Below are 11,656 nucleotides of genomic sequence, written 5' to 3' on the forward strand. Positions count from 1 at the left end.
TAACTGCCTGTCTCCTGGAATCTCCTCCATGCTCTTGAGACTGTGCTGGGAGACCCAGCAAACCTTCTGGCAATGGCATGTATTGATGTGCCATCCTGGAGGAGTTAGACTGCTGTACAACCTCTGTAGGGTCCAGGTATTGCCTCATGCTACCAGTAGCGACACTGACCCTAGCCAAATGCAAAACTAGTGAAAAACAGTCAGAAAAGATGAGTAGGGAAAAAAATGTCAGTGGCCTCCACCTGTAAAACCATTCCTGTTTTGGGGGTTGTCTCATTGTTGCCCATCTAGTGCTCCTGTTGTTAATTTCATTAACACCAAAGCAGCTGAAACTGATTAACAATCCCCTCTGCTATTTAACTGACCAGATCAATATCCCAGGAGTTTAATTGACTTGATGCTATACTCTGATGTTCCTAAAAGTGTTCCTTTAATTTTTTTGAGCAGTGTATACTGTATGTGATACAGCAAATCAGCCTATTAGAATGATTTCTGAAGGATCATGTAAGACTGGAGTAATGGCTGCTGAAAATTCAGCTTTGGAATAAATTACATATTAAAATAGGAAAGTTATTTTAAATTGTAATATTATTTCACAATATTACTTTTTTGGATGCATTTTAAATACATGTTATTTGATGATGAGCATAATGTTATCAAAAGCATTGAAAATATCATGCTGACCTTGAACTTTTGAATTCTGTGTATCTCAGAGAATATCTTCTAGTTATTTCAAATCTACTCTGTGGATGTTCTGTAGATATTTTTTAACAAGCTGTAGACAGATCTTTGTCCGTTTTGTTTGCATGCCTCCCGTGTGATATGCTCACAATGAACTCTGTATTTGTCTCAGGTTCACTCCAGAAGCCAAGGCCAGCCGGCACCCGTTTGTGTATCTGCCGTTTGGAGCAGGGCCACGCAGCTGTGTAGGCATGAGACTGGCCCAGCTGGAGATTAAAATGGCTCTGCTTCACATATTTAGGCGGTTTAATGTGATGGCCTGCGAGGACACTGAGGTTTGTTATTGTTACACTGAAAAACTGCAGCTGTAGTATGCATGAAGATTCTGTTTTCCACATATGTGGAGGTTTCCTGAGATATGGTCTATATTTTCTATTTATGTCACACAGGTTCCTCTGGAGTTGAAGTCGCACACCACCCTCGGACCCAAGAATGGTATTTTGGTCAAAATCACCAAGAGGGAGAATTTTGAGGATGAGTCCTGATAGATTTTAGTGGTCAGCTGGACAGTCTGATTCTAATCAAATTATTTAGAAATCTAAACTCTTATTCTGGAATCACCTGACGACTAAATCATATGCATCTGTGCTACTCATTTAAATTAAATGCAATTCAACACTATTCATTTACGACTAAGGCACAGATGTACACAGAGCAATGCATCACACAGTACATAATGTGGATATTATTCTAGTGAACACTATCAGCCTTTATATTTCTCATCTCAGATCAGCAACATAAGAGTGATCATTACTATAAGAAACCACCCAGATGACTAACAGCACATATGCACATTTTGTTACTAAAGCCAATGAAATGTAAGTCCCTGCAATGTAAGTAAATACAACAAATTATATGGAAGAAAATCAGTTTTGATTTAGATGTAAATGATTTGATAGAAGGAACTGGGATTGGACACGTCTTGCCTTATTGCCAGCGAGATATTTGAACTTCTGATGATTACGCTGTTATTTGACATATTTTATATTACATTAAGCTGCAATGAAGTTCCAGAATGATGTGATTTTTAAGGTTTGGGTGTACAGATTGTGCTACAATGTGATTGTTTACTCAGGGTATGAACTGTATAAACACTAAATGATTTGAAATCAAAAGTATTACTTAATAAATGGTTTATCAGTCAGAATATATGTAGTTATCTTCAATTATACATTTCATTTAATATCAAGCATCTTAGATTAACACATCAAAGGAATGTATAAATGTTATGATTTCGGGAGCTTTAAACCACAGAGCTTTTAGAGGTTTGATTAACAGAAGAACTCTTTGAGAGCTAGTCTTGGTAAATAAAAATCTAGCGTAGCGTTAGTTCTGGCAGGTCACGTTAGTCAAGCTCGCATCAGCTGATCCCCATCAACCTATGGGAATACGACACCTATCTAAGCATTCATATATAAGGTCCCTCAGTATTATCAGCAGTTTTCGCATTGCTCAATAGCTAATTACACTCCTCCATCCCCAGCTCCTCCTCTGTCAGTCAGGATTCAGCCTTCTGATTCTCCTTTGAATCAGACTAATTCTAAAATGTGTACATAACATTATTGAACTTTAACGATATCTGCAATACATTTATGTTGGTTCTGTTTACCCTGGGGGGTCATCGCTGCTCTCCCTGCTCTCATCCATGACAGGCTGCATGGAGGCGCAGGGAGTTCTTGCCCAGAACAGAACCATACCGCCAATCCAAACTGTATGCTAATTGTCAATCATCTTTGACGATAGTGGTCCTGACAGAAATGAAGATTTGCTGGAAATGTCCTCACCCTCAAGCCATCCAGGATGTAGATGAGTTTGTTTCTTCATCAGATTTGGAGAAATGTATGTGGTGAACGGCCAGCTTCTGCCTAAAGGATCATCTCTGGAAATCGCTGCAGGTTTCCTTCACTATGACCCAGAGCACTGGACCGAACCTGAGAAATTCATCCCGGAGAGGTGAACTGTCTTGAAGTCATTTTTTGGGAAGAAATTTATACTTTTTTTTTTTATTCAGCAAGGATGCATTATATTGATTAAAAGTAACAGTCAAGGCATTAATACTGTTACAGAAGATTTCTGTTTCAAATAAATGCTGTTTGTCAGAACGTTCTGTTTATCAAAGAATCCAGAATTAAATCAATCAAAATACAAGGCAGCACAACAGTTTTCAACATTGATAATAATAAGAAATGACTGGAGTAAAGGCTGCTGAAAATTCAGCCATCAGGAATAATTACATTCAAAAATATCTTCAAATCACAATATTAGTTTTTGCTTTATTTTTGATCAAATAAATGAGCCTTGTTAAACATAATGTTATCAAAACCATTAAAAAAAATCTGACTGACCTTAAACATTTGAACAGTAGTGTATATCTCACAGTATATCTTGTAATTATCAACTCTGTGGCTGTTCTATAGATATTTTTTTTAACAAGCTGTACACAGATCTTTCTCCATTTTGTTTGCATGCCTCCCATGTGATGTTCTCACAATGAACTCTGTATTTGTCTCAGGTTCACTCCAGAAGCCAAGGCCAGCCGGCACCCGTTTGTGTATCTGCCGTTTGGAGCAGGGCCACGCAGCTGTGTAGGCATGAGACTGGCCCAGCTGGAGATTAAAATGGCTCTGCTTCACATATTTAGGCGGTTTAATGTGATGGCCTGCGAGGACACTGAGGTTTGTTATTGTTACACTGAAAAACTGCAGCTGTAGTATGCATGAAGATTCTGTTTTCCACATATGTGGAGGTTTCCTGAGATATGGTCTATATTTTCTATTTATGTCACACAGGTTCCTCTGGAGTTGAAGTCGCACACCACCCTTGGACCCAAGAATGGTATTTTGGTCAAAATCACCAAGAGGGAGAATTTTGAGGATGAGTCCTGATAGATTTTAGTGGTCAGCTGGACAGTCTGATTCTAATCAAATTATTTAGAAATCTAAACTCTTATTCTGGAATCACCTGACGACTAAATCATATGCATCTGTGCTACTCATTTAAATTAAATGCAATTCAACACTATTCATTTACGACTAAGGCACAGATGTACACAGAGCAATGCATCACACAGTACATAATGTGGATATTATTCTAGTGAACACTATCAGCCTTTATATTTCTCATCTCAGATCAGCAACATAAGAGTGATCATTACTATAAGAAACCACCCAGATGACTAACAGCACATATGCACATTTTGTTACTAAAGCCAATGAAATGTAAGTCCCTGCAATGTAAGTAAATACAACAAATTATATGGAAGAAAATCAGTTTTGATTTAGATGTAAATGATTTGATAGAAGGAACTGGGATTGGACACGTCTTGCCTTATTGCCAGCGAGATATTTGAACTTCTGATGATTACGCTGTTATTTGACATATTTTATATTACATTAAGCTGCAATGAAGTTCCAGAATGATGTGATTTTTAAGGTTTGGGTGTACAGATTGTGCTACAATGTGATTGTTTACTCAGGGTATGAACTGTATAAACACTAAATGATTTGAAATCAAAAGTATTACTTAATAAATGGTTTATCAGTCAGAATATATGTAGTTATCTTCGATTATACATTTCATTTAATATCAAGCATCTTAGATTAACACATCAAAGGAATGTATAAATGTTATGATTTCGGGAGCTTTAAACCACAGAGCTTTTAGAGGTTTGATTAACAGGAGAACTCTTTGAGAGCTAGTCTTGGTAAATAAAAATCTAGCGTAGCGTTAGTTCTGGCAGGTCACGTTAGTCAAGCTAATTTACTGTAAAAAAGGGACAGTTCTTTCTTGGCCAGAAAAGCCTTGTCTTGTCACAAGATCCGTTTTCCAAGACTTCACTTCTCAGTTTAACCACTAGAGGTCACAGTGACTAGAGAATTTACAATATCTGTGATTTCCTGGTTAAAGGCAGAGTAAGTGATTTCTGGTAGCCAATGTTGATATTTGAAATTGCTTCCTTTTGCCTGTGTCTTAATCTGTGATTTTGTTTTGGGTATTAAGTGCTGCAAATCGTTCCTAGTTGTTTGTCAAACTGTATTGTTTGTAGCTGTGCTGTACTTTGCATATCAGCCTTTTCCCAAAGGTCCAGGAATGTGACGGGTGAAAACAGTAAGCAAAAGTTCCAAGTCAAATACCAGCTGAAAGACTGATATGTATTTAAAGGGATAGTTCACCCAGAAACTTTTGTTTTTATGTACTTAGCCCAAACACAGAAGGTGGATGTCTTTATGCAACATAGAACTGGACCATACGACTCTTACACTATATTTCAAGCTCTCCGAGTCTGAACATAGATGATAACTTTTTGTGAAAAATAGACTTACCGATATTTAAGTTGTAGACATCCACCCTAGTTTTTCTTAGCACATTCATGAGAGAAGTAGCCATTTTTGTTATGTTGATGATTTTTTTTATCGACTGATCCTATTATTATTATTGTAAAAAATAAAATGTATTTTTTTTTTTAAATTGAAGTTGAAGTTTAACTCACTATTGACTTGATCCAACCTCGCCTGTTTCTGATAAAATAATTTCTTTTCTTTTTTTTACAATAATGAAAATAATAGTTTGTAACAGTATCAGTACTTTAATTCCATCCACCTCATTCAACAACATGAATTACATAAAAATCTAAATGGGCATGAGTAATGCTCAGTATTCATACAACTGTAACTAAATCATTTACTTTTCATACTGTGTTTTTATCTAGTGCAATAAAATGGATTATTTATTGATTGATAGTTAGTTGTAAGCTTTTGGCTATACAATTGATTAGGAATTTCTTAAAACTCTTTTTTTTCAGTGCCATAGCCAACAAGGAAATACAATCACTGCAGTTAATACATAAATACCTCTACATAAAATCCTGCTATTTTGTATTTACCATTTTTACTACACAGTGGAGTGTCACAGAGGATTTATTAGTAAAATTAATTATGATAAAACACAGTTACCCATTACGTAATCCCTACAAATTTTACTTAAAAGAAGATGCCCAAGAGTTGTATATTTTGGTTAAGTTCAGTGATGTTAACATAAATCGTCTGTGTAACAGGACTTTCAAGAAATATGTAGACAAGGAGACCTTTACTATACAAATTAAGAGTATTCAATAATGTACTCAGGATAGATCTGGAATTTCTCAAACACAACAAAAATGGCTGGGTTAGTCTCATTGTCAACACAGCTGTCATAAAAGCTTTGAGTGTTGGGTTTCTGTGGAGGATGGACTAAAGTATTGTTACCCCTTGTGAAGTTTCCCACCAGCACCAGTGCCACGAACATCTTCTTGGTCTTGCCGTTCCTGGATTTTGCATATCTGTCAGAGTATGAAGCATCTCTGGCAAAATAGCTGCCTGTAAACAAAAAAATAAATAAACATCTAAAAATGTCCAATGTTTGGGAACGCATTCAATAATAACTCTTTGATTGTAGGCTACATGACAAGAACTGTTATACATATATGTAAATACCTTTCCCATAAAGTGTCCCGTGACTTCCACAGATCCTCCAGTCAAAGTTTTGCTCACAAATTGCTGCTATGAGAGACTCATCTGTACCATGGAAAAGGTAACGCTGGTCAACTGCACTCCCTCCATTTCTCTTATTCATCTGTTCTTTTTGCCTAGGAAAAAACATGGTATAATGGATTAATCAGATCAATAAATAGAGTGTACCATATTGAAAATACTACTAATAATTATCTGCTAAAAATTTAAATATTTATTAATAAGTGTACATTGTACATTATACAAAGTGTATTTATGCATTAAGTGTATTTAAACCAGACTTATAAATATTACTATTAAAAAATACATTATTTTATATGTTTGCATAATAAATACATTGTATATAATGTATTTATAATTAAATATAAATATTCATATTAAATGTTATTACATTCATAATAATGTCACAAAAAAGCTATATTTTTCAGATTAAGTATTTGTTTACGTTCTCATCACACATAGTTAATGTGTTGAACTCATAGGCGTAATTTGCGGGTGGGACGGCTGGGACATGTCCCCACCACTTTTTGCCAGGGTCGATATTGTCCCTACCACTTTTTGAAAGTAATTGAAAAATATAGGCAAGTAAATTCCCCAAGTAAATTAAGTTATTAAATAAAAAACTAGCAAAACGAGTTGCGCGGTGTCCCCACCACTTTTCAAAGCAAAGTTACGCCACTGGTTGAACTACATCTGTGTGATCTTGAGGAGAACTGACTTCATACACCCACCCGAATGGCTCAGAAAAGTCAAGTTAGTTCTGACAAAAGCTCTAGCATCATTTGTTTGAAGATCAAAAAGATACATAGTATAGCTGAAGTACTGTATGTAATGGCCTTGTGCAAATAAACTTTCTTCCAGTAAAGTCATGCTGTTGTTGTTTTTCTAGTAGTGAAATATGAACAAACGTACCACTGAAAGACCCTCCAGAGAGAGAGATTCTGCACTCTTTCAATGCTGTGAATGATGCTTCTGGGCAGTGTTCTACTAAACATTGAGCTCACCCTTTGGTATTCCTTGGAAAAGCTTTGTAAAGGATCAGTCTGAGGAGAGTCAGGAAACAAACTGGTTTCGTTTCAGACATTCAGTACTGTTATGGTACAGATGACTGTTGGTGTCTGATGCTTTCCAACAAACGTATAAACTTTGTGATGTTCCTCATTTGTAAGTCGCTTTGGATAAACTGCTAAACAGTAAGAGTAGAAGTACTGATCTTCATCTATAACCCTAAGTACAGTACAGAATTGATTTCCAAAGTGCTTAATAACTACTTGACCTCCCTGTACTCAGTGTCATTGGAATATGTACCTTGTAGGTGAAGTTATCAAGAGCTCCTTTGTCCCAGTAAGGTGGAACTTCCACAGAAGAAGATGCTGAGCTGTCTGGAGACTCACTTCTAATTAAAACACAATACACTAAAGTGCACTGAACAACTAATAAATCCTGTTTAATATGTGTGCATGTAATGGACAAATGGTACAGTATATCATACCCCTTGATTTTGCTCTTGACATCTTGGGCAGAAACAAAACGTGGTCTCCTTCTAACGTCTCTTTCAGTTTTGTACTTCAGATTTTGCTGGCACATCTCTGAAAATGATTTGCCATTATGTGCTTTTGACATTGTTTTTTTCTATTTAGCTTCAATTTATTTTTATTTTAGTTTTAATAATTAAAAAAAAACTAAAATTATTTTGTTTAATGTTGCAAAAGCAACATTTCTAATGTTCATTTAAGTTTTTCATCTACTATTTCACGAAAGAAAAAAAAATTGTTTTAGTTAACAGTAATAACACTTAAGTACCTTTAAATCTGAGGATGTATTGATGGTTCTGTGAAGTGAATGAGATTTCCTTTTCATTGTCAGCCAGGTACTGTTTCTCAAGATCTTCTGAAGTGACTGACGCCACGAGTTTAGAATCTTCCTGTAAGATTCAAACAACAACTGTAACAATAGAAATGTAGTTAAAAGCTAACTGATTTTGGTATAATATATTGACAAATAATTGCTATTCTACGTCATGTTAAATGTAACATTACAGATGATTTTTCAAACTCAGGTTCTAGAATTGCTTCTGAGAGGTATTATGTTGAAAATGTGTCACTGACCCCTTTGCCATACTCTGTCCAACCTCCTTTGTCATTCCTCCAGTACCAGATCCATTCAGTGGTCAGAATGAAGTGAGGGGGTTTAGTAACAGAAGACGCTGTGGACAGCCGACGCACTTCTGACACTCCACATGTCATTGACATAAAGTTAACCACTAATTGGTGCCCTGTGCTGCTCTTAGTAATACTGTAACATGGAGAACACAACAGGAGTGGAAAGCGGTGTTAAAAAGGCAAGACAAGCCACTATACAATTACTGGCCACTTCAGATACACAGATACACAGATACCCCTTAATAATAAAGTTGCATTTTGCAAATAAAGATACGAATACAAAAAGTTTAAAATCATGTACACTCACATCACATCAATAACCTAATAAAAGCATTTTAATTTACATATTGAGATCACATGACCAGCTGAATACGACAATTTTTTCCCAGTAACCGTTCCTTATTGGACACTTGCTATCACAGAATTGATTAATCACAGCTGACAGTGCATTTCTGCAGTGGCATCGGTAACTGGGATGTGATGGAATGATAGATTTGCAATATGAATGCTATCTGAAAACCCATTAAAATACCACCGAGTATATATATGAGTATTTATACCACAAAGTATTAGCTGGACTGCAGTACGCCTTCTCAAACTCCTCTTCATTTGGCAAGTCTCCCCACGTAATCCCATCCTTCTGTGATATCTGCCATTTATAGGGTAGATGGTGGTGAAAACGGACACACTTGTCTAGAGGAACATAAATAATGGGATGGTAAAGAAAACACACTTAAACAAATATTTCTTGCTTAACTTAAAGGGGTTCTCAACCATTGTTGGTCTCAACCATGCCCTCCTGTAACAGAATTAAGCGGTGTTATTTTAATTGATATGCTATTGTAGTTTTATTCATATTTTGAATTAGATTTTATATTTTCACTTTAATTTGAATAAAAATTAATTATTTTATCTAATAATTTTAGCTGAAGTAAAATAAATGCACGTTTTATTTTATTTAATTTCAAGTCACATATTTTACATTGAAAATGGTAGCAGCTGTTTTGGGGCTCTCAATGATACTTCTTCATATTTACCACTTGTGAGTTCACTTTTCCATCCAGGTCACATTACAGCGTACATTTCAGATATATTTGGTAAGTTATTACTTTTGGGGAACATTTGCCTTCATTAGACAGAACACTGAGCGAGGAGGACAGGAAGTAAGTAGAGAGAGGGGAACAGAATCAGGAAAAGACCTCCAAACTCAGGTTGCCTGCTGTGCTGCTGCACCATATTTTAAAGCACTGGTGCATTTAATGTATTTTAAGCACAAAATAACCTGTATAATTTATATATAGACTATAAAACTATAAAATTAGGCTTACAGCATAGTTTGTTACTGTTGACTAATATCTTTTTTTTTTTTAAATACACCATACATGTATTTTCTATTATGAATCACAAGGTTGAGAACCTCTTGTTTGCGATTTGCATGAAGGATATGTGCTTATTCAATGACATCACCTTTGAAACTACATCCAGTGCGTATGAAAAAGAGACAGATTTCATTGTGATCCGCTTCACTGACGGAGCTACTTGATTTGTGTCTGGTGCGTCCTTTCACTGCAGGTAGAGCTACTGAATGAAATGAGACATGGAGGAGAAAAACAAAACAAGCACAGTAATAATCTACAGCTATTTTGTTCAGTGCAAACTTAACGTGCTAAATTACAAAACAAACTGAATCAGTTCCTCTTTTTCTTTCATTCACCTGTCTCACTCTTCTTGAAAGCTGAAGAAGCAATCAGTAACTTGGTCTTGTAAAGCCTGTGGCGTTTTCGCATGTTTTCTGGACTGAGTCCTCGGGCATTCAGGATTTTCTGAGCATTTGCATCGAAGCAGTGGGCCCTTTTGCAAGCCGCTCCAAACTTACAGTCGTCCTGCAGGAAGTGCAGGCAGATGTGCAGGTTGGTACAGGATGTCTTATATTTACAGCTGCCGTATTCGCCATTTCCCTTGTTGTAGTGGGAGCACACCTAGACAGTAGACACATCACAACGTCAGGAGTCACACATTGTGTATAATGTACAAATTACATTACACACTATAAGAAGATTATTATATTAAAGGAATAGTTCACCCAAAAATGCTTGGGTGAACCATTTCTTTAAAAATTCAAATAATTGACACAGGTTGCAGAAATGGTTAAACACACAAAAAGTCTGAGCAGCTCCTGCAAATACTTACCTTCTTATGCAGAGTGACACATGCTTATGTGGGTGAAAAGTTAATGTTTATACAATCTAGATGTTTTAAAGTCAGCTTCAGAGTCTGACATGACTTTCCAAGAGTCATTGGAATGAATCATGAGATAACTAGCAAACCTGTTTAATAGATATTGACCTCTGGAAGTAACGAGGGGTCGTTCTGAAGCAGAAGTTGAAACAACTCTCCATGCGCAAGGCCATAAAGATCATGTTTCTCCAGGAGGTCAGAATTATGTGCTGATGTCAAGTCATGGGAATTTTTGCATTTTGTCCTACGAATGACAAATAATAAAAATTCAATAGATTTAATTGTATGTTCTATCATACACAGATCATAGAATCATCCATATATCAAATGTAGAGTTTTTATATAATTGTGTCATTTTCAACAAGCTGTAATTGTGTCCCACTAAGCAAACATTGTGTAAATATTAATTATTAACTGAGTACATTTAGTATGTACACCGTATTACAATTATTGCTGGCACCTATTCTGACTTTACTAGTTCTTAAACTAAATATTAATACCTATTTATGAGACAAGTGTTGATGCTGGTAACATTTCTCATCATACTAGCTGCAAATGCCCTTTTACTCATTATATGTAATAACTAATTAAATGGCTAGTCGAGTCAGTTTAATTTAAAATCTTTCTAGTAAGACTAAAATGTTACTAGTAACACCCTAAGTACTAGCGTGTACTAAGAAAACTGGAATACATCCGAGTACATTTTTGAGTAGCTACTAAATGAATGACTTAAAGTATAAATATGCAGAAATTGTGTCTTTCTTTGTTTTGTTTTTTGGTGAAAAAAATATGCTAATTTTCATAAAAATATCCAGAATTTAATGTGAATAAAATAAAAATCACCAAAAAATAATTTAAAAAAACCTACATAAAAAATTAGAAACAAAATTATAAAAATGGACCAATATAAGCTTTCTGGACCAAAAATAAAATTAGTGTAATTTTTGGCCTTCGGGTCATTTTGACCCGTGAGGGACACTTTTGTTATAGGTTCGGGAGGGACGGATG

At 35.6% G+C, this 11,656-nt stretch overlaps 2 protein-coding genes and 1 long non-coding RNA gene across 8 annotated transcripts in view; 2 read left to right on the forward strand and 1 right to left on the reverse strand.

Moving 5' to 3' along the window:
* The window catches only part of LOC107722474 (thromboxane-A synthase-like), an 81,673-nt gene extending 79,578 nt beyond the window's left edge, over nt 1-2,095 (forward strand). For all 3 annotated transcript variants that reach the window (XM_016530832.1, XM_016530831.1, XM_016530833.1), the window contains 2 exons: nt 854-1,016; nt 1,131-2,095. In XM_016530832.1, the coding sequence (XP_016386318.1) occupies nt 854-1,016; nt 1,131-1,226 (259 nt within the window). In that variant the 3' untranslated portion in view covers nt 1,227-2,095. The remainder of the gene's footprint in view (nt 1-853; nt 1,017-1,130) is intronic.
* Nucleotides 2,096-2,606: 511 nt separating this feature from the next.
* On the forward strand, nt 2,607-4,281 carry LOC107722476 (uncharacterized). Its single transcript, XR_001637811.1, has 3 exons — nt 2,607-2,694; nt 3,254-3,416; nt 3,531-4,281. It is a non-coding gene; the product is annotated as an uncharacterized LOC107722476 (long non-coding RNA).
* Nucleotides 4,282-5,257: 976 nt separating this feature from the next.
* LOC107722489 (poly [ADP-ribose] polymerase 12-like) overlaps nt 5,258-11,656 on the reverse strand; it is an 8,988-nt gene continuing 2,589 nt past the window's right edge. The window contains exons 2-12 of one of the 4 annotated variants that reach the window (XM_016530852.1): nt 10,757-10,892; nt 10,125-10,389; nt 9,878-9,988; nt 8,971-9,103; nt 8,357-8,543; nt 8,052-8,178; nt 7,741-7,837; nt 7,557-7,644; nt 7,161-7,291; nt 6,213-6,364; nt 5,258-6,095 (exon numbers count right to left, since the gene is read on the reverse strand). In XM_016530852.1, the coding sequence (XP_016386338.1) occupies nt 5,839-6,095; nt 6,213-6,364; nt 7,161-7,291; nt 7,557-7,644; nt 7,741-7,837; nt 8,052-8,178; nt 8,357-8,543; nt 8,971-9,103; nt 9,878-9,988; nt 10,125-10,389; nt 10,757-10,892 (1,684 nt within the window). In that variant the 3' untranslated portion in view covers nt 5,258-5,838. Of the gene's footprint in view, nt 6,096-6,212; nt 6,365-7,160; nt 7,292-7,556; nt 7,645-7,740; nt 7,838-8,051; nt 8,179-8,356; nt 8,544-8,970; nt 9,104-9,877; nt 9,992-10,124; nt 10,390-10,737; nt 10,893-11,656 lie in introns of those variants that run through there. The other 3 variants (XM_016530853.1, XM_016530851.1, XM_016530854.1) reach the window with 3 other exon arrangements.

The sequence above is a fragment of the Sinocyclocheilus rhinocerous genome, unplaced genomic scaffold (genome assembly GCF_001515625.1).
Source record: "Sinocyclocheilus rhinocerous isolate Xijiao unplaced genomic scaffold, SAMN03320098_v1.1 scaffold604, whole genome shotgun sequence".
In the NCBI taxonomy this organism is placed as follows: Eukaryota; Metazoa; Chordata; class Actinopteri; order Cypriniformes; family Cyprinidae; genus Sinocyclocheilus; species Sinocyclocheilus rhinocerous.